This window comes from Bidens hawaiensis, unplaced genomic scaffold (genome assembly GCF_021521415.1).
Source record: "Bidens hawaiensis isolate Kalapana, Puna unplaced genomic scaffold, B.hawaiensis_p1.1 tig00014709_1, whole genome shotgun sequence".
Lineage (NCBI taxonomy): Eukaryota > Viridiplantae > Streptophyta > Magnoliopsida > Asterales > Asteraceae > Bidens > Bidens hawaiensis.
In genome coordinates, this window is record NW_027492286.1 from 85,145 (window position 1) to 108,778 (window position 23,634).

Below are 23,634 nucleotides of genomic sequence, written 5' to 3' on the forward strand. Positions count from 1 at the left end.
TGTTAGATGTTAACCTCCTATGAATTATGCATGAATTTTAAGGTGTGTAACTAAATAAATAACTCGATACATGTTATTTATATTCATACATATATACATGTACTATCTACCTATATATATATATAGATATATTCTGTGTGTGAGAGAGAAAGTGAATACGTGATGGTGTAATATAAACATCCAAATCCGATCACATCAACCTTGTCTCAAAATCACACTCACTCACCTTAAAGATAGATGTGAGGCCCGGTAACACATTATCTCACCAAACGTAGTAGCCCTCCATGATCTTTTTTTTTTTTTTTTTTTGCATTCTCAAGCCTTGATATTGTGTGGTTATGAATAATAATTAATAAAAAGCATTCCTATTCTGAAAAGTTATATAAAATAAACAATAGAATCTCGATTGTGACCATGTATATAAAGACAATCGATTATTTGAAAAACAAATTACTAATGAACCGGTTTAACTGACATACTTTTTTTGTGTATTTTAATTCAATGGGAAATCACATATAACTTGACGAGGAATCCATTCTCGCGAACAAACACAACCCCTACACACACCTAGAAGCACATCATTTATGGTTCCAGAAAACTACATTCGGTTAAAACAACCAACCCACATTACATATACTTGGATATGGATATTCCTATTTATATAGTTCATTAAACTTTTAACCTATTACAAACTAAGGAGACCAAACCAAGGAACACAATACATTAACCTTTTTAACACTTTTTTAAAGGTTTTATATATTTATCATTACAACTTTTATGTATAACATAATATTTATTGTAGTTAATAGTTATCAATAATTTTGTAATTTTTAATTAATAATATGTTTTAGAAAATAAGTTAAAAGTTAGGACTATTCTTATGCATTGTTAAGTTGGGATTGGACCGGGTGTACCGGGAGGAGGGGGGAGCGGCTCATATTTTAATTCTATTGGTCCATCATTTGCATGGTTCCACCATCGAAATTTTTGGGCGTTTTATACAAAGCGTTGGAGAGGAATTGAAGCCCAAAACGCCTGCGAGGGGGGGGGGAGTATTTCTCCCAGCGGCCAGCGCTTTGAGGGCTTTTTAACCCTCCATGACACTCCACTACAGCCGGCCTTAAAGCATGTCTATAGATCAAAGTTTCAAATAATAAAAATCCAATTTCTCTATATATAATAACTTATCATATAACATATTAACAATACTTTTTAAAAGCATTCAATTAATTTTGATGTAACAAATTACTCTTCAAAATATAATTTTGATGTATTGATGTAACAAATAACTCTTCAAAATATAGTAGATTTTTATGGAGAGAAAAAAAGTTTTTTTGCTCTAATGAATTTATTTACTTTTTTTATAATAAGTAATTAGTTTTATTCGAGACTAAAGAATGTTAAAACAAACAAAACTTCAATGACAAAATAAATAAATAATAAAAATAGTTTCAAAAAACTACTTTTTAGATTAAAGTGGGTAAATTACCAAACTAGGGGAAATTTGAATTTACATCATCTTTTCCTATAAAATGCTTTGGGAAGGTAATGCTAAAACATGAATTAAAATGTGTACTTAGGAAAATCATGTAGAAGATACAAAACAACAATAGAGCATAATCTAAAGTTAAAGAAAAAAAGTTTAGTAAATTTAAAACCAAATACCAAATACAATTTCAAAGAAAGTTGCATAAACAAAATTTCAAGTAAAAAAGCAAACTACAATGTGTACATCATTCCACTATTTATTTACAAATCCCTTGTAGAAAACATTAAATAACAGCTCAACAAGTTTCTTCATTCTCCTTATTCAACAAATCATTTCCGATCCGCGTCTGCATTAACTGAAACAGAAATGGAACCATTCACGACATATACAAGCGATGACAAAGCTACATTATTCTCCTCATTATTTTAACAATATGCTTATACTTGATCCATTAATTATTTATAAATTTAGAAAGGCTAACCAAACCTTGGCAGTTGACACATAAGACTATCAATTTTGACCCGTTTATCCAACCCACCCAATAAAGCTCATTTTGCCACCTCATATCTAGAGGTGTAAAAGAGCCAAGTCAAGCCACTGAGGCATGTAAAACATATGCTCAAGTCAATAAGCCTGCATGTTTAACAAACGAGCCTGACTGAACCCGTGAGCCTAAGATTTATATGTATATATCAATTTTATTAATAAAATAGTTATACATTACATAACAAAAATAATTATAAGTATAATAGGATAAACACTAAATAGTATATACTACATCATGTATATTACAGTAGATTACATGGATTACTCCTTTGGTTTGGGGAAACTACAGAATTGGTCCAAAATTTAAAAATCAAGGGACCATGTCTATTGGGGACCAAATCCTTAATTTGCGCCAAGCTATATGGATCATCCAAGTAATTAACCAAAATATAATATACATAAATAGTCCATTAGGTGTAAAATGACTAAAATGCCCTAATAGTTAACAGAAAAATGTAAGAGTTGATACAAGGGACAGAGAGTTAAAAGCTTGAAACCACAAGCCATGCATGATATGACAAAAAAAATGGCCTTATTACTCAAAATGAGCAAACTACAGTGAAAAACCAAACTTTACTCGTGTGCAAACAAATAAAGCAAATAATAAACGAGCCAAGTTCGAGCCAACCTTGAGCTCGGCTCGTTGACACCCCTACCCAAAACTGACAGGTAGCAGTACTGCTAATCTGTTATTTAAGGAAAGAGAAATAAACTAACCTTGACCATAACCATGCAGCCACTGACACTTGAACAAAGCATAAAAAGAAATCTTTACTGAGCCCAAATTATGCACCACTAATCAAAGGATTCTCGGATACAGTATACACATTTTCGTTAGTTTAAATTGAAAACTTATGACAAATCAAACGATCCCTGTCCTTCGTTAATGGCGTACACGAGTTTCTTGTACATGATTTCCTGTGTAAACAAGTTCAATATTTAGTTAAAAGTCCTAACAATCTAATTTATGAAAAACCTAAATTAGGTTGTACCCTGGTGGAATATGGAGGGAGCTTTAGGTAATTAGCACAAGTCATCACACTTGGCAAATCGTCATCTGCAGGTTCTGATAATCCACTTGCGTGAGACGCTGTGCTGTTGGCTGTTGAAGAATGCTGTGCCCAATAACAAAAACAGTTTACAATGCATGAATGAGTAAAAATAATAATGATAATAGAGATAATATTTAGTTTTATATCAAATGATACAAGTTTTCCATGTAAACTTCCCCATAACGATAATAGCAATAACCACAATAACAATAACAATAACTATAATATTAATAATGGAAACAGTGCATACCTTTCTCACAATTGTTAACTTAGGATTCAAAACAGCCAAACCACCAGGAGGAAGCCGAGGTGCGCCCGTCACAAATTGGCAAAATGCCCGTTGCTGTTCTGGATTGAACTCTCCCATTATCTCAAGTAACTAATAAAATAACACATTTTATTAAAATCAAATGCTTATGAATAACAAATTAAATAAATCCAAAAACTAAAAAGATAATACTGCTTACATTAACTACTGCAGGGCTCTTTGATGTGTATCCATGATCAAATTTTATGTGTTCAACAAGCGTATCAGCCTGTGTATAGAAAAAACATCAATTATGCTTAGATAAAATATAACAAGTATATAAACAATGAAACAGAAAGGGTAAAAAAAAGAAATTTACCTCCCACAACTCTCCACACCCACAAAGTAAATAATCCAATTCACTTGGAGAGAATATTTGTAAAGCCAAAATGTCAAAAACCTGACAGTAATATAAGATACATGTTAGCTTCAAATTTACACATAAGATCGGTCCATTTGAACCGTTTCTTTCAGTAGAATTTTATATTTTACAAACAACATTCTTTGTACAATTATGTTTGTTTATGTACGTTTGTCCAAGTTCAGTTATGTCCATTCGTGAACTGTTCTTTTATACCGTTAACAAACAAACATAACGAACACGTTCATTTTCTTAACGTATGAACACAAACAAAAACAACAGGTTGTTTAATTGTTCGTGTTCAATTGTTTGTTCAGTTAAAGTAAAATGTTCATCTATGTTCAGATACGTTCATTTGTTTTATGTCCGTTTATGCCTCTTTAAGTCCGTGAACCGTTCTTTTATACTGTCAACAAACAAACATAAACGAACACAAACGCGTTCAATTCCTTGACAAATGAACACAAACAAAGAACAAGTTAGTTTAACTGTTCATGGTCAATCACTTGTTCAGTTAAAGGTAAACAGACAAACATGAACACGCCCTGTTTGTGTTTGTTTGGTTCATTTACAAGCCTAATTTATATTGCCCCAATTTCACGTAAATGGATTTTTATATATAACTGTGAAGCGAAAATAATATTACCTGATTAAAACCAGCTCTAAATGCTTCCATTTGTCGAGTGATACCTGTCTTGACAGTAGCATCAACTACCAGAGAAATATACTCCTCCAAATTGTTTAAATCAACCTGTAATTATCAATTATAACTATATAACTACAATAACAATAACATAATAATAATAATAATAATAATAGTTAGTAATATATTAATAATAATGAAAACAGTACATCGCCGTCGCCTGTTTTGAGGACATAATCGGGGTAGCCGGGAAGTGTGAAGTCCAAGCAAAGGTCTTCAAGTGGGGCCCCCCTAAACCTTAAGTTAAGTATCTCATTTTGGTCATGTATAGACTCAAGGTACTGTTTCCGGCTGACAAGAGCTTGTAATTCTTGCAATGTCTTACCAAATTCACCATCAAATAATGAAATGTCATGTAAATCGAGTTCCTGTTATAAACGAAGCTGTGTCTTAATCCAAAACAACAGAAAGATGAATACAAACTATAAATACCTCACAAAAAAGAATTTTAACAAGTATTGGAAATTTTGAAATCAGTTATTCAGTATTAACCGAATATCCAATATATTTTTATTAAGAAAATGCCATAAATGAAATGTTAACCGTACATTTTGAAATGAAAAGTCAGGTAAATCGAGTTCTTGTTATATAAGAAGTTGTGTCTTAACCGTACATTTCAAAATCCCAACTTAAATTTTTGTTATACTAGTATAATCAATCTTTGTAAGAATACTTCAAATTAACTAAGCCAGTTAATAAAAAAACTATACCATTCTTATATAATAACTTAATAAACCAGTTACTTCAAAAACAAACTATACCAAATTAACTTATCTTTATATTTTACTACTGGATTACAATAATATTAAACGAAGGTAAAATAAAAAATGTATATATTTTTTAGCTACAGAAATCAATTCAGTTGAAATCGGTTTATTCGGTATTTAACCGAAACTGAGCATTCTTATTTGGTTGTTTTAACAGATATAATAATAAAAAAGAAGCTCACCTGTCCAAGCACAAGTTTATAAAAAGCAGGTGAAAGCGGAAGATCCAAAAGCCTCCCATCTTGAAGCGCTTTAGCCATCACACGACCAAGAAGACGAAAATGCTCGGTTACCTTAAAAAACTGACTACCATTAGAACCATCAATCGTAGCAGGCCAAGGTCGTGGAAACAACCCGAGAGGTGCTAACACAAGGTTCACATCAGCACCCGATTCTGAAACATTAGACCTCCACATTCTCAATCCTACTTTTTGAAGATCATGACTTAATAAAGTATAAAACTCCAAAGTGGGGCCCAATCCGGTCCCAACTTCACCAAAATACTCAACTTCAAGAACCGCCTTTTGGCTAGAATACATCTCCATAACTTTTGCAGCCGATTCCAAAATACGCGTTCGCGAAACACGAACCTTTTGTCGCTGTAACCGTCCGACCCTAAATTCCCGCTCGTTTAACGACCCGTGGCCCTCGGCACCCTGCTGCTGTTGAAGCCGGTGTAACGCTCGAGACAAACCAAAAGCAGTTGAATGAAAATACTGGCGTCTGATTTCAAACGGAAATAAAAACGGGCATGCTTTCGTGAGCTGATAACACCATGATGGAAGACTGCCACTGCAAAGTGCGAGAGCGTCTTGAATTTGTCGAGACAATTTTGGAGTTAATTTTCCGTTAATAAACTCATCACACGGAACCTTAATGCCACTGCTAGTAATATTCAGATCATCCAAACTTGGAACTTTTCCTTGCGCGAAACTGTCAGTTGATGACTGTACACGCAGACGTGGCGCCAGCTGGTTTAAACCGTCTAGCACGCGTAATAGAGATAATATGTTGTAAGTTGGGTTGGTTTTTTCTAAATCGCATGGAAGCTCGCCTTGTAAAATGCTGTCTAGAAGAGACATTGGGTGGGCCCCACTATTATTCGAGTTCAAGTTTGAGGTTGTTTTAGTGGGGGTAGATTTAGATGGGGTAACGGTAACATTGTCAGCTCGTTGGTATGTGACGGTGTAAATATCGCCCCATAATCTGGTACCGTCACTAGATACAAAATCAGTTCCGTTATCATCATCTTCATCTTGAACAAGTTGTCTTTGAACAGCTTGATAGATTGTTAAGTTTCGGTTTAGTTGTTTTCCACCTGAACAAAATACAAGCCTCGGGGACCCGGAAATGGGCCGCCCGTGGCGGTCTCTACCGCCACCCCTAATGCCGCCTCTACCACCGTTTGCAGCTGACAGTCCAGCCATAGCTGCGGCAGCAAACGACATTGGGCCTCGTGAACTCTGTGAGTCTGCGCCACGACCTCGGCTGCTGCTAGAACCGCAAGCCGGGTTTGTTTCGTTGTCATTGGTTGCACCACGAGTGGGCCTTTCCTCGCTTAATTTGACATCATGAACTTTGTCGGGTGTGCAAACGGGAAGGGAATCGTCCTGTAGTACCTACAAAACCGTTGTGGTTATCATTACAATGCATACAAATATACAAGATATAAATATAGGACATAATAAATAAGATTCTAAAACAAACTTACATAGGCCTGCAAACGAACAGAACATTCAGTGGACAAAATTTTGTTCATTCAGTTAAACGAACATGAACACATGTCTTGTTTGTTCATTTATGTTTGTGGTCTTCGTTCATGTTCATTTGTTTATTTTCTTCGTTCGTTTACATTTGTTAAAACATTCATTTTAACTTTTTAGGGACAGCATACAGTTCATGTTACTTCTAATTAGTTTAGCCAAGTTATGTCTGTACCTTTACATTCACATTCATTAACTGTTCATTTATGCACTTAACAAACAAACATAAACGAACATGAACACGTTCATTTTCTTAACGAACGACCACGAAAAGAAAACCCTGTTCGGTTAATCATTCGTGTTCGAACGCTTTGTTTGGTTAAAGTTAAACGAACGAACACGAACAAGAAAACCCTGTTTGTTTAATTGTTCTTGCTCGATCGTTTGATTGGTTAAAGTTGAACGAACATGCTCTATTCGTGTTCGTTCGGTTCATTTACAAGCCTAATTACATACATCATCATGATCTTCGCCGTCGTCCTCAGAAATGTCATCATCTTCAATCACCAAGACATCATCGATCTCAGTAGGTGATATATTAAAATCCTCATCCTACAGAAAACAAAAGGGTTAATAAAGTAAACATAAATAACGAATTGTATAAAAAAAGCAAAATGAGGTCAACAACATCTACTTAAAAATATTAACAAATTGATGAGAAGATCCTGGAAATAAAAAGAACCATGAAGAAGTGATTAGTGAACAATAGATTCTGATATCTTCCTACACTTTACTTTAAAATGAATTTTGTTGATTGTGCAGATTACAACGCATATCATAATTATCCTCCTAAATCAATATTAGAGATAAATTGAATCATATATGATGTTACAATACTATAAAGGATATCAGTGCAAGTTCGTACAGACTGATCACTGAAGTAAAAAAAATAACAAAAAGAATCGAATTTTCTGTTCTTGGGTCGGTTTAAGCCCAAAGCCAACCCATGCACCCCACCTAATCACTATTTTTAAAAGACAAAAAAATATTCAACAGTGGTACCTCAGAAGTAGACTCCCCATCAACAGCTTTCATCTGTGCATCTTTATCCAAAGAAGCCTTTCTGCGCGCAGCATTTCTAGTCTGTGGACCCCCTCCCCCTCTACCTTCATCTTGACCTTTCAATACAGCTTTCCCCTTCCCTTTAGAAGAACTTGCATTCTTCTCTTGTAGCACCTCCTTCTTGTTTGCTGAGTCACCAATATTAACCGATGACCTGGACCTTGTTGACTGCTGACGTGTACCACCAGTTCCAGCCTCTAAATTCCCAACATACGCTGAAGCCTTCTGATTAGACTCAGTTCGTTGAACACGTGGCCACAGAAAGTCCTCCACAGCTGCCAAGCTAGCAAGAGGGTCAATCAGAACAATATTTGAAGAATAATCACGCAGCGACTTTTCGCCATTTGCTCGACAAAGACGAAGTTTAAATGGTTGAGATAACGCGCCGAGACCAGATGACAATCGCGCGGTTGAAGATGAACGCGAACCGTGGCTCAAAACAACCGGGAACCGTTCTAAAGAGGTCAAAACAGATTGAAGCTTTTGAACAAGCACAGTCATTGGCGCTTGTTGACCCTGGTCAACCGTTGACGGAAGTGCAACGTGAATAAACGACATGTATCGTTTACTCGCGAGTTCACGCAGCTTAGACAAATTCGCTTCCGACACGCGTTCTTTTGAAAAGTGTCCACACGATAAGTAGTTTAGTAACGCATCCACAACACCACTACCGATAAACTCAAACGTTGAAACGCCATCGTCTTTGGTTAGCTCTAACAGCATCTCAGTTACAAAAGCTAACAAGTTTTCTTCTTTTACAGGTGAAAATTCGGTTGACCGAAAACCATACACCTTTGACTTCCCCTTGGACTTAGACTTTTGGTCATCAATGGCAACCAACTTCTTAGAAAGGTATTTCAAACGTATGAGGTCATCTGTGATCCCGACTTCAGAACTTTGACCAGGGTCAGAATAAAAGTACTTATCTTTAAAAGTTTTTGCGCTCGTACTAACAGACATGCGAAGACTAGAACTGACAGCTGGCAGTTCTGGAGAACCCGAGCTTTTCAAATCTTCAGAAGCGTTTAAATCTGAAGTGGTGTGACGCCGATACCGCCTCGATCGTAAAGAAGAAGATCCAGGTATAGAATCATTCACATTCTCACTCGATAATGCATCAACAGCGAGTGTTTCTATTGCATGAACCACGCCTTCTCTCACAAACATCTTACTGAAAGTTTCTGGAAGCTTCTCCATTAATATCTCCGCTATTTGAAGCGAAGGTATTAACACTTGTGGATCCTTCCACGCCAAAACACCGGCCAAGAAACTATAATATCATATTATTAGAACATTTGTACACGATATAATAGAATAAAAAATAGGCAGTTATCACCAATGACATACCTTGATATGTTTGTTACACCAAGTAGAGACTGAATCATATCAGCAGTACTAAAGTACATCAACTTCCCAATAACTGAAAGACATTTGTGACGCACAGGTGCGTTTACACTCGAACCGTATATCTGCAAGATAAAGAAAACAGTATATATGCTTCCATATCAGACGCGGCAATTGGTAACACGGCCAGTTTAAAAATGGGTCAACCCGAACACGACCCATAAATCAAGTGGGTTGACCTGTTAGCTCGTTTAAGGGTTTATGATAAGTTAACATTTAGATTTTATGATGAAAAGATGTTAAAAATTTGAGGTTAAATGTTTTGATTTCTAAATTTTCCTAACTATTAAAAGTGAAAATAGACTTTTACTTTTGAACCGTTTTATCACTTCCAACAATTTTGTTTTATTAGATCTAAGAGCATTCATATTCCATCCCACATGTCCAACCCCATTTTTAAATTTAAGGGGAAAATGACCAAAAACATAAAAACTGCATCTACATTCCATCCTGCATCTTCATTCCCATCCCCCATATTTTTATGGGAAAACCATCCCAATTAGTTGCAGATAAAGATTGCATATTGTGCCTCTTTGAATCTAACCTGAATCAAAACAGGAAGAAGGTCCATCCCAAATTGCTGAAGAAGCTCGGGTTGGTCATTTAACAATTTCTCACGAGCTGAGACCTCAGGTGCATCGCCACTCGATTCTTCTTGCTTGCTAGCTGGCTTCTTCAAGAGAGACCCTTTGACGAGCACATTACTACTTGTAGGAAGAGTTATGATTCCACTGGACAATGGCGGAAGAAGCTCGTTTGCCAAATTCACAATCTCAAAAATCTTCACACCCAAAAGAAACAAATTGATTTAATAATCAATGCTCAATACACATTGTTCTTAATCGTAAGTGTGAGTTCTGAAATTAAAATGGGATGTATGCAACTTAGGCTTTGGGTTGGGTAAATATGCAATTAAGGAAGTTTGCTAAAGGATATCTGCAATTGCCCCGTGGCAAATAAAATAGGGGCAATTGCAGATATCCTTTAGCAAACTTCCTTAATTGCATATTTAGCCAACCCAAAGCCTAAGTTGCATTTTAATTTATTTTAAAAATATAAATTGTAGAATGATTATGTTACCCTTAATTTACTAAATCTTTAAAATTTTCCCAATTTATCATATTTGCCCATTTTTAACTTGTTTTTTTTCTTTTTTACAAAAAATAAGTTGATTTTTTCTGTTAAGTTTTTATGTTTCGCTAATGAGTTTTTTTTTTCCTTTTTGCGGTTTTACTTTTTGTGTTTTTTCCACAATTTTCTTTCATCTATATAAAATCTATCCTTCTTTATCATGAGCTTTTGGGGGTAACAATCATAACCATAAATAAATACAAGTGTCAATCAACAAAATGAAAAGCAAATGACAAATTTTTTATTTTTATAAGGGTATTTTTGTAATTATGTGAAATTTCAATATGGGAGGGGATGTCATTTTAGTTTTGGGTTGGGTCAATAATACATGAAAAAACAATATTACCTGCTCGGGTGGTCTACTCAAGGCAGAACCTGATAATATGTCTTTGAGAATCCCACTGATCCCTAAAAGGAGCAAAGTTTTGGATCCTAAAGGAGAGCCACTTGCACATGTAGATAGCAATCGTATTAAGCCCTGAAAATTTTAACTTTATATAATGCTTCTCCTCAATAATAAGAATATGTCCCAAAACACAAAGCAAATATGTATGTACCGTGTAAGTCGATGTACCGAGTGATGCTTGTCCACCACCAGAACTGGTTGAAATAAGAGAGGTGGCTTCTTTAACCAACCCATGAACACATAGCTCGTCCAACTGGACAGGTGATGCTGCAAACGCCTCCGCAATTCGAGTCAAACAAACTGAAGCATGCTCCAAAACCTTAAAACAAACAAAATAAAAAAGAAGTCAATTAACCAGTCTTAAGAAGATTAAATTGAAAATTTGCACTACTAGTATTACCTTGGCATCATGGTACTGAAGAAGATTAGTTAATAGTGGAACGGCTTCCATGACAAAATCAGCTGCATCAGATGGAAGTTTCTTGCACATGTTTGCAGCAGTAGATAATGCCACGCGCTGAGACATAAAACAGAAAGTTAATATCACAATCTTTACTTGAAAATGCATCTAACATAATTAGATCATAAATGGGTACCTGAACTCCTGTTGAAAAGAAGTCAAGATAAGAAAGAACTGCCATTAAAGCCCCTGCTCGCAAGCAGGCAGTCGGGTGCTCTTGTGATATCTTCTTAAGAGCTTGCAAAGACTGCACCAAAATGATAGAAGAAATTAACACTGTTACATACACAGATTAGAACTATGAATCATAAACTACAAAATTTTAACTATACTCAAACTCTTGACTTTAAGAAACGCATCGATGTATTTTGATCCCAACAATCGATGTGTGATGCACGACGTATGGCAGGCTTTCATTATTAAAAAGTACTAAAAAGGTAATTAATAGATCGATTTAAACTTGTTAACTTATAAATACCAAAATATAAGATATTCTCACTATCTCTGGTGAGATTTGTTCAATTAATGATCAGATTTTTTCAAACAAATTTGAAAACTAGAACCCTTTGCAATAGATGATCCAATTTGTTCATATACTGTTCAACTGCACAAAGCGCCGTGTCATGCATGCGATCACATCAAAATGCTTAAAATGATGCACGCATCATAAAATCGTCTCGTACAATGCAATCTATCACTGCATCATCTGATACGCTCATGATACGCTTGTTTAAAACCAAGCTCAACATAAAAGTACATAACATACCACGTTAAATAAACTACTTCACATTCTAGGTCTACTTGTTACAACAAAAAAGGTGTTCGTTTCTACGTAACATCACTCCTAACATACTTAAATGATTAACTTAACATAATTAATTAATAAACAAGCTAACAAACCTGTTCAGCCAAGTCCATATACTCAATCGTAAGCAACCGCGCCACAAAACAAGAAACCGCACCATAATGCACCACAGCAGCACACGAAGACGGCAACACATCACATAAATGCGTCAACGCCCTCGCCGCCAACAACATAATATCCAGATTACTCTCATGATTCAACAACCCAACAAGCACCGGCACAAACGAATCAACCGAAAACGTACTCAATGAATCCTCCGTCCCAATCGAAAGCATATCACACAACTGCGTCAATGCCTCAACCTGCTTCCCTTCCTCCCCATCCGCACGTAAACCCGACAATATCTTCTTCAACCTCCCACTCTGGTGAGACGACGAAGCCGACGCCATCGCTGACGACGGCAACAAATCGTCCAACCCCGCACCTAACTTCCGCAACAAACCTTGAAGTGCACTGCTTGCAGAGGTTAAATTCTGGTGCAGAATCCCGACACCTCCACCGTCACTATCATCATCATCATCATCATCTTCATCATCTTCTTCAACTCCATCATTAATACTCAATCCCAAATTATTATTATTAATATTATAATTATCCCTAATTTCATGTTCCTTCTCTTTTCCTTTATCTAAATTATTATTATTATCCTGATTATTATTATTATTATTCTTTCTGCTCCGACGGCCTCGACCCGACCCCGAACCCGACCCGGAGACAGCTGATTCATTAACTAAACCACTGCTACTACTATTATTATTATTAATATTATTATTATTATCCATATTATTAGAATTAGAAGAGCGTGAACGAGTGGATACCGAAGGAACGAGACGAGTGCGTTTAGTGGATTCGGCTGATGAGGTGGCCTCGGCCCTCTTACGGCTACGAGTTTCCATACAACGATCAACGACGATCGGAGAAGCAGTGAACCACCGCCACCCTAAGCATCATCGTCTGATGGATCCAATAACCCTAATTGATGGTGGAATTGAGTAATTGGGTTGGATTTGAGACGATTTGTTGAAGGTTGGATTGTGAATCGGTGAGTGTGTGAAGAGAATTTTGAAGATGAAATTGAAATCAAGAGGGTTGAAAGAAACCCTAATTGGTGTTGAAGTGGTTGGTTATATAGAGATAGATGTGTATGTGTCATGTGTGTATGTGTATGTGTATGTGTATGTGTATGTGTATGTGTATGTGTATGTGTATGTGTATGTGTATGTGTATGTGTATGTGTATGTGTATGTGTATGTGTATGTGTATGTGTATGTGTATGTGTTTGTGTTTGTGTTGTACGTAAAAGATACGAAAGTGTCAATTTTTTTATTTTTTTTTTACCTTTAATGTTATGGGAATTGTGATAAAACTAGGTTGAGGTACTTGGTTTATGAATTTTAAGGGGCGTTTGGTTCACGGATTGTCTTGGAATTGGAATTGGAATTGGAATTGGAATTGGAATTTAGAGAATCCCTTTGCAAATCCTTTAAGTGTTTGGTTATAACTTTGTTAATGGAATTGGAATGGGAAAATAACTAAAAAAGACACATTTGCCCTTAAATTAATAGAAATAACCGATGTTATATTCTTAACACTAACCAACCTTACACAATACACTCTTCATCTCTCAAGTTTCCAGCCACCTTCTCCGGCAACAACCGCCGCCACCGTCGCCCACAGCCACCCGCACCTACCCCTCTCTCACTTCAACCTATCTCTTTCTCTTCTCTCTTTTCATAATTGATTGTCAAGTGAATATATTTCCGAAAAACGTGATAGATCTGAAATCATGTGACAGATCCATCACCGGAATTTCGTTGGTGGAGGTGACTGCAATTTCATTGGTGGTGGTGGTGATGCCGGAGAAATTGTCGGTGGCGTCTGCAATGGGCGTTTGCCAGCAGATTTGATGGCGACGGTGTTCACTGGGTGGCGAGAATGGCTGCTGCAACGGGTGGTGGCGGGTGACCTAGCTACTGAGTTGGTTGGTGGCGGGTGACGAGCAGAGTGTATGTTAGTGGTGGTGACGGTTTGGGTCAATTGGTAGAGGCTGGGGGGGTTATTTTTGGTATTCACACACATTCCCTTAAAATCCTTCCATTGAGTGGAGGAATCTGAATTCCATCAAGTGGGTGATTTGGTTTGAATTAATTCCAATTCCAAATCCTTTTTTTATCCAACCAAACACACTAAGGAATGGAATTTAAATTTTAATTCCATTGAAATCCCTTGAATTCCATCCAACCAAACAGGGCCTTAGTGTTTTTGGTTTAGTTGTTGTTAGAGTAAAACGGAATAAGCAGATATCTGATTAAGCAGTTTGTGAAGATGATAACTCTGTTATGTTATGTTCATAAGTTCTTTAAACACAAACGCAAGTTGCATTTAATGTATTTATTGCGGGTAAGATTTTATGTTACAAGGTAGAAAGTGGCAGGTGATTTCGTGTAGTGGAAAGAAGAGCATAATGTATGTTCATTCGTTACACGTGTGTGAATTGTGTAGTAAGAATTTATTTAAACAAACGAAGCAATTTCAATACAAATGTAACAGTTTAAACAAAAATACGTCAGTTGTTCTCCTGTTGTGCGTTAGAATCATAGGTGTTTTGCCTAATTGATTCGTATGGATTTATATTGGTTTGTGTTGAAGCAATAGTTTATCACTTAGGGGTTCTAAATTCATGATCGATGAATATATCGTTACATGAGAACCTTCCTGTTCCAAGTCATCTTGGTGGTTGTATCAGTTGTGTTTTCTCCTACATGTAGAAAAGTTGTCAGCGTCATAAACAACCTATGACGGATGAAATATATCTCAAGTGATAACGGTGTGTGTCATCTAGTAGATAATTCTCCTAGACAAATCAAAGATGAAAAACCTTATTTTCCATTACAAGACTAAGTATATGTATGCCTCTTTATACAACATATAGAGTTAGTAGTTACAAGTGTCTAATGAGGAGGTAAAGAGCCTCCACTAATATGATCATGTCACTCGCGATGAAGAATAGCTTGACCAAGCACAATGGCCTTAAATGTGGGCTTCAATTTGATCAACCCCAAAAGTGGGTAGCTCTAAATATCGATTGTGACATATCGATTAACGTACTAATTGTAAACATATTCACAACATGTAGATATATTGATTGTAATGATTGGAAGCATATTGGTTTTAATGATTGTAAATGTATTAATTGTAAAGGTTTTAATTTTAATGACTATAAAAATTTTGAGTTTTAAGTGTTTCGCTTATATACACACACTATAAATCAAAAGACCTCTATCCATAACAAAAAAAAATGTTAATTCGTTGATGAAGATAGCAACTATTGATAACTTGTTAATGAAATCTTGTGGGAAATCTGGTCGTTGGTAAAGAATTCAGTAACGTACTTTAACGACAAGTCATTAATAGACTACAAGTCATTATATACACACACTATAAATCAAAAGACCTCTATCCATAACAAAAAAAAATGTTAATTCGTTGATGAAGATAGCAACTATTGATAACTTGTTAATGAAATCTTGTGGGAAATCTGGTCGTTGGTAAAGAATTCAGTAACGTACTTTAACGACAAGTCATTAATAGACTACCATAGATGGAAATTTTTTATTTAAGAGACAATCAAGATTTGGAAATTAAAATAAGATTCCTCAAATGTTGCATAACGGTAATGTAAGGCGAATATAGGTAGACTTATGTAACAATAGACTGGTCACTTGTTGATTTTGCTTGTATTGGGGCCGGCCTTTGGTCCTATGCAAACCCTAGGGGCTTTAGACTATATATAGGGATGTCATGTCAAGACTCCATCCAACCTTGATTGAATATTTTATTTTATACTCACTTAACGGTGTTTTCTCCCGATTCATCTTTTCATCTTCACGATTCGATATCTAGGTATTGTGGGTCTATTATGTGGCGTCACAATACGGATAGATCTAATTCATTGTTAGATCTGCATCAGTTTTCATGGCCTGTAATTGGTATCAGCGAATTGGCTCCTACTTTTTGAAGGTTTTCGGATCTTTTTTGGGTTTTAATCATGAAGTTTGGAACAAAGAAAATCACATATGTGCAAATCACTACTTTCTACAGCATTGCGCATCATGTCTCATGGATTCAGATATGTATTGCTATTATTCATCCAGATCCGAGATTATGTTCGCACTTAATCAGTAAGTTTTAGCATCAAGTTCGTATTTTTCTTTGTGTTTTTGAAGAAGTTTTTGGAGAATCGAAACATATGCATCATAAACATCTCATATCTAATAGCTTTTATGATTCTGGGTTATTTCGCATTTTTACAAGATTTGTCCTTTTTTTGTTCCTACTCGTAATCATCTATAAATCGCATTCTCTACAGGCATATCGCAATCGCATTAACTAGCTAATTGTAGTATATAGTTGTTCGCATTCGCAATAGTTGTATCACGATCGCATTAAATGGTTTTTCGCAACTCGCATTTAGCATGCCATTCGCATTGTGCATTCAGTATATGTGATTCAGATGGTTGTGCAAACCAAGTTTATTTAGCGATTCATTTAGCTTTTGCAATCCATAGCATTTCGCGAACCAAGTATATTTTCGCAATTCAATAGACTTTGCGATCCAAAGTTAGTTTTAATCAGTATTGGTCAAGTGATTTTAAGTTGACGTCAGCTAATGATAATCTACTTCAAAACTACATTCACTTTGACAATGAGGTTGGTTTCAACTCTAAGCCACCAAGGCTTATCAAGATTGAAGATTTTGATAACTGGAAATTCAGATTCAAGGGTTTGCAAAATTCACAAATTTAGGAATGTTAAGATCAATTGATCATGGAAGATCAAATGTGCTGAAAGTTCAAGTTATGATGCAACCACGGTTTCAACGAGGTACATGAAAATTTTTTCTCTCAACTTTACATTGATAAAGTTAATCATTATAGAGCTCACAATGAAGACTCGATTCATGAAAAGCAAATTAACCTACTATAGAAATCGAATTTGGAAATCACAGTCAACGATGTTGCAGAAGTTAGCCTGCTCAAGCCACTAAAAATCGTAGCCAATGACGAAATTAACCTACTCGGGCTATTGAAAATCACAATAAATGTTGTTGCAGAAGTTAACATTTATGATTTCGGTCCATGGGAGCTTCCAGATAAATCGGATTTGAAAAGTGGAGATGTAGAATGATATTCTTTCTGCCCAAAAGCAAAGAAACATTCTAGTCGGGGTAGGTTGAATCGTATAACTAACGCGGGTTTTTGGAAAGCCACGGGTAAAAACAGAATTGTAAAGTACAATGGAAGAACTGCAACAATGATTAATACGTTGGTATTTCACATCGGGCATACAGGGAAAGGTGGAAGAACTAATTGTCTTATGCATGAGTATAAAATGGAGGACAGACACTTGATGAAGACGATATTTATAAAGATTTGGTGAATTTGGTTTACGTGGATGACTTGAAAGAGATCAATTTTAAGGCTAACGAAACCAACTACACACTTGACATACTTCTGTTACTCAATGACTTAGGGGAATTTTATGAGTAAATGAAACATGACACCTTAGTTCATAATGGTGTCAAAAACACATGTTTCGTGATTGCAACGGATATTTGACGGCATGTGTTTGGCCTTTTTATTAATGTTTAATAATACTTTGATTCTTTGTTGGCTTTTTCTAAACATAACATTATGTATAGGTTGAAACTAAATAACAAATTTGAATTTTCATTTAAAAAAAGAAAACATTTTGGAAAAACAAGAAAAAAAAAGATGAAGTTAAAAAGGATTCTAAGATCAGTATTCTAAATGAAGAAACAATTGATAAACCTAATGTTCAGAAATGAAGAGTTGAAAAACAAAGATTGAAAAGCCAAAGGTACAAGTTTTTTCTAGCTTATAGAAACAATATAAATTACCTTTAAGTGAAAGTAGTGAATCCATTAGAAATAAAGAAAATGAAGTTCTTAAAAGAAGAGATAAACTATGTTAAAAATGTTGGTCCTCCCAAGACAGAAATGTCTCGTGATCCCATATTTAATTTTAAACACTTAGGTAGCGTTTGTTATGCATGAATGACAGACGGAATGGAATGATTCATTACGTATGAATGAAATAAGAGGTGTTTGGTTGCTCAATGGAATAGAATCATCCATACACATGGAATCCCATTTCATCAAAATCATTCCTTCCCACCCCCCTTCTTTTTTTTCATTACATTCCTCCTTCAACCTACTTTCTCAACAATACCATAAGGTCATACTTTCTCAACAACACCATCACCTAACAACAACCACCGTCACCACCACCACCACTACCATAGCCACCACCATCATCTGACTGTCATCGCCACCGTCACCACCACCACCTTCGCCGCCACCATCGTCGCCACCAAAGCTAGCACGGCCACCATCGTCGCCATAACCATGACAACCATTGTCACCGTCGCCACCCGACCATATCGCTACCACCACTATCATTGCCAGTCCACCACCACCGTCATCGCCACCCTACCACCGCCATCACTACTAATTCTACCATCGCTTGACCACCACCGCCATCACCACTATCGTTGCAAGTCCACCACCACTGTTATCGCCACCCTACCAACGCTATCACTACTAATGCTACCATCGCTTGACCACCACCACCACCGCCCTCGCAGCCTGACTGCCGCCGCCGCCACCACCATTTTCATCCCCAGAGCTACCACCACCGTCGCCATTTCAATTTATTATATTTTTTTGTAAAAAAACTTTATAATTTGGATAGGCATATTTTTATTATTTCTATTTCATTCCTAATTATTTTTTGGATACCAAACATCATAAAGCAATTATTCATTTCATTCTCATATGTTAACCAAATAAGACAAAGGAATGGTAATGATCCATTTCATTCATTTGTCCATTCCATTCCCCCTTCATTCCATTCATTTCAACCAAACATACCCTTATTGCATGCAATTTCAGTCAATAAGGAATGTTAAAAGTATTTGGCAACTTGACAGTGGTTGCGCCTAATATATGATGGGAGATGAACCCTTCGCAGAAGATATGAGAGAGAAAATAACAAAGGAAGGAAAGGTTTCTAACGGTTCCATGTGCTTCGAAAATGTCAATCTGGTTCAACAACTTAACCAAAACTCACTCGGCATGTCAAAAACTTTGACAAGAAGTATTTTACTCACTTCACTGGAAATGAATGTCTAATCATTAAACCAGGTTTTGTTATGCTAAATGAATGGATAATGATGTAACATCGAGAAAATTTCGAGTTCAAAATGTCAATTTTTTCAAAGTCAAGGGACCAAATATGCCAAATTTTAAACCTTAGGGTTTAAAGTGAAAAATTATGTTTTCTTGTCCTATCGCGATACGCGATGGGACAAAAGGACAAGCTCATCACGTATCGCGATGGGGCTTGGTCAAACCTTCTGGAAGGGTCAACAGCGATACGCGATCGCTTGTTGAACCTACGTCATCGCATATCGCGATGACGTGGTCTGACAGGTTGTGACACGTGTGCTACGTGGCACACGGTGGCACCGTCTGCCGCCACATGTCACCACGTGGCAACACGTCTGCCACGTGTCGCCACGCGGCACAACGCCTGCCGCGTGGCAGGTCTACATGGTGACTGGCTGAGCCTACATCATGATACGCGATGGGCTTAGCCAGGAGGCTATCACGTATCGCGATAGGCTCCAAAATTTGCCTATAAATAGAAGGCCACGTGTTCAGCTGATCTCACACCAAAACACATATACAAATCATCTCTCTAAAATATATAAACCATATCTTCGATCCGTCTCGTAAAACATACCATAATACCTCGATTTCCGTGCCCCGATTCCTTGATTTCCGTGTCGACGTTCCTCGAAGTGCGTGCCACCCTCCACCCACATACGACCAAGAAAGGTGTTGTTATCGAAAGGCGTGTCGACAATTCTCAAAGACTGGTGTTGTCTTTGGCGTGTCCAAATTGACCGAGAAAGAGAAGCGGTGTTGGAGTGCTGCTCGAGTTCCTAGGGTTTCTAAACGCCAACAAGGTTAGGCGTAACGACAAATGAATATAATATTATATTATATTGAAGGCTTAAGCCTTAAGTCGAAGTTATACTCGATACCTCGATAAAAGAAATATAAACATAACAAAGAAAAGAATAAAAGAATGAATTGTAAAAACGTATATATGTGTGTAAGTATATATGTATATTCTTTTTTATGAAAGCATTATTTAATTAATAATGAGTATTGATGTGTGTGCGCGTGCATATTATAAAATACGATAGATTGGATATTTAGCTTTTGCACAAGATCGTGTTTTAAATTTATAAAAGTGATTTCTACAAAGACTAAACACACACAAAATAGGCAAGTGTACCTATCGTATATGTAGAATAGTATTGGTAAGAACCAAGTATCGATCCGTGGACACAAATGTTTCTAATGATAAATCGTTGTTTTATTTTAATCGGAGGTCTTAATCATTTTGGGGTTAATTTTTGAACTTTTTATAAAATATAAATATTTATATATAATATATAGGTGACCAAGACAAGAGATTCTAAACGAGTTGTTCAATTATGAGAATGTTACCATCTAATATATAGAATTCACTCCATTGTTCCTTGATAATTAATAGTTAAACATGTGATAGACTTGTCCTAATAATATATGATATAATTATGATCATCATTTTTGAGTGAACACATTCTATGACATAATGAATAATAGCATGCATATTTTCAAGTCCATCCTATGCTTAATAGCATGCTACCCCGAGAATGTCAATTTAAGTAGACAAGTAGTTGGTAAAGTAGAATGATTAGAATTGACTTCGATTTCTCAAATACCAATCCTAACAACTTCGAGTGGTTGTAGTTAACTCACACAACCTCCCCTTGGTTGATTTATGTAGGTTATAATTACACATTCCGTTAACATATAATTTCTTTAACTAGCATGATATCCTAAGCAAAGCCATTTTCGGATTACCAAGACTTAGAGAAATACTTCATAACTTATATCTCATCATTTCTAAGTACAATATAAGGATCCATGTTTCGATAATGTATCAGAGTATTTCTATCTTTCAAGAACATGAATCTATCATGAACGATTGCCAATATAATTGACAATCACCAACTTTGAATTAGTATTTTAATAAGGTGAAACATTTCTCATCAAAAGATAATTGTAAGATAACCATGTACTTTACCAAACTAAACCACATGTTTTATGTAATCATCAAGTAAAACAAAGCTTCTCCATAGATTTTAGATGATAAATGGAGTTTAGCTCATAATGAGCATAATGATAAACATTAAGATGAATGATGATAACAAATACATGATTAAACCTGGAATGATCTAACCAAATGTAGATGAATCTTCCTTCTTAATAATGGTGATGATGGTTGATGGTGATGATCTCCAAGCCTTCAAACTCTTCAATAAGCCTTCTATGTGAGTGTTAGTGTGTGTTTTTATAAGTGAAAACCGAATAGAACTCTTTTCAAGGCACCCCAAATGAGTGCAACATGAGCCACTATTTATAGGCAATCTGGATAGTGAGGCATGGCCCCGTGCTTGATGAGCACGCTCCCGTGCATTTTTATGACATGTGCCAGATTTGTTTTGTATTTTATGTGACGTGGCCACGGCCCCGTAGTTGATAGGCACGGCCCCGTGGTTTTTAGTGACATGTGCTCAATTCTTCTTTGTCTTTTCTGTGTTCTCGTCCACGGCCCCGTGCTTTTGCTTCCAGATTTTGTCTTTTCTTGTGTTTAGAAGCATGGGACGTGTTTCTTTGTTTTTTTGTGTTTTCTTCTGTTTTTCTTTGTCTTTTCGCTTGTTTCTTCGTTTGGGGCTTGGTTTCACCTGAAATTATGTTTTATTATGATAAGTAGCCTCTTATGCTATGTTATTAGATAGAAATTGCAGTTTTTAGAGATTATTTGATGCCGAAAAGATGTATATTTTTATGTACATTAAACATCCCCACACTTGAACATTGTTTGTCCTCAAGCAATCTTCTTATAAATATTCTCTAAAAACAGCAAGCTTAGATTATAACCATCCCTTAAGTGAGCTTCCAGGAAGATGAAACAAAATAACCAAATTTTAGTGATAATTAAGAAGGAAGTTTTGTTTTTGTGAGCTTCCGTTTATGCAAAACGTCACGTTCTCAATGTTCACTCACACTCGGTTTTATATCTGATCATACCTGTGATGTATGTATGTGAACACTCTTAGTCAAAATGCAACATGTGATAAATAAGCTTGTAACAAATTCAAATCTCCACCTTTTAAAGGGTTGCATAGATCAGAAGGTAAAAGGGTTTGGTTTTGTGTGAGTAGGGATTTGGTATTTTGTGGTGGTTCAAGGGTTAATGAGGCTGGTAAATACAACTTCCTACCGATTGTCGGGAGTATTAAGATGTCTTCAATGGTTAGCTCCTTTTCTCCGAGTTTTTTTTATATATACCTAATGACTCTTTTAAGGTCAGATCGTCAAGACCAGTTTTATCGAGGATGTGGATCAACTCTTCCTCAATCCTGTTCTGAATATAACTTCCAACTCTAATGGAACGTTCGACTTTGAGCCTAATAGCCCCCACCCTCATTAGTTCGGTATATTCATGCTGAGACTGAGTTTGACTTTTTCTACATCTTCCTTCGTGGGACCAGTTTCCGCAACCTAAGCATCGTTCATATCTTTTTGCTCTTCTTTTCATTGCGTTTTTGGAAATTCCACAGAATGGTGGCCTTTGTTCGTCTTGGCGCCACTTTTTCCTCACCTCATTGCTAAAGAGAAAGATTCTCTCCCTAAGTTCTGGAGGCAACCTAGGTTTTGTGAAGTGTATGCAGCAAAGGAAATTAAAATCGAAAGAATGCATTTCCAGTTCTTTAGGGTCTGCCGGTAAAAGAGCAGTGTTGTATTTTACCGGTGAAAATGGATAGAGTGATCGGGGTTTTTGGTTAAGGTTTTTGGGTTTGTAACTTGGTAATGGTTTTGATGGAATTGTGTCAATATTACATTCTTCCTTATACAACGCTTTGTGCGGTCTTTGAAATGAATAATTGCGACAAGTTCTAAATCACACGAAACATATGACTCACTCAAAACTTCTGAAAAAATATTTATATGGCATGAGGTTTATCTCACAGTAATGGAGGAATTGGGTATTAACGTCATATTTTGCATAAATTTATTCTCAATATTACAAAACTTCTTTCTAATTTTTCACTTTATGATTGGTTATTTGCAAAAAATTTCTTGGTTTTCTTTTTAGGTTTAGAATAATCTTTGT

General features: G+C 36.1%; 1 protein-coding gene across 1 annotated transcript; it reads right to left on the reverse strand.

The window, feature by feature from the left end:
* Positions 1–1,632: 1,632 nt before the first annotated feature.
* On the reverse strand, positions 1,633–13,458 carry LOC143547309 (E3 ubiquitin-protein ligase UPL3-like). The gene is made up of 18 exons (XM_077038764.1): positions 12,352–13,458; positions 11,588–11,698; positions 11,392–11,508; positions 11,143–11,310; positions 10,932–11,063; positions 9,999–10,235; positions 9,398–9,519; positions 7,991–9,320; positions 7,445–7,540; positions 5,408–6,844; positions 4,608–4,826; positions 4,402–4,506; positions 3,714–3,794; positions 3,555–3,623; positions 3,338–3,466; positions 3,028–3,150; positions 2,753–2,953; positions 1,633–1,844 (listed from the first exon to the last, which is right to left on the reverse strand). Exons 1-17 carry the CDS (start codon positions 13,210–13,212, stop codon positions 2,888–2,890), a joined length of 5,403 nt encoding a protein of 1,800 aa, XP_076894879.1. The 5' UTR covers positions 13,213–13,458; the 3' UTR covers positions 1,633–1,844; positions 2,753–2,887.
* Positions 13,459–23,634: the final 10,176 nt, after the last annotated feature.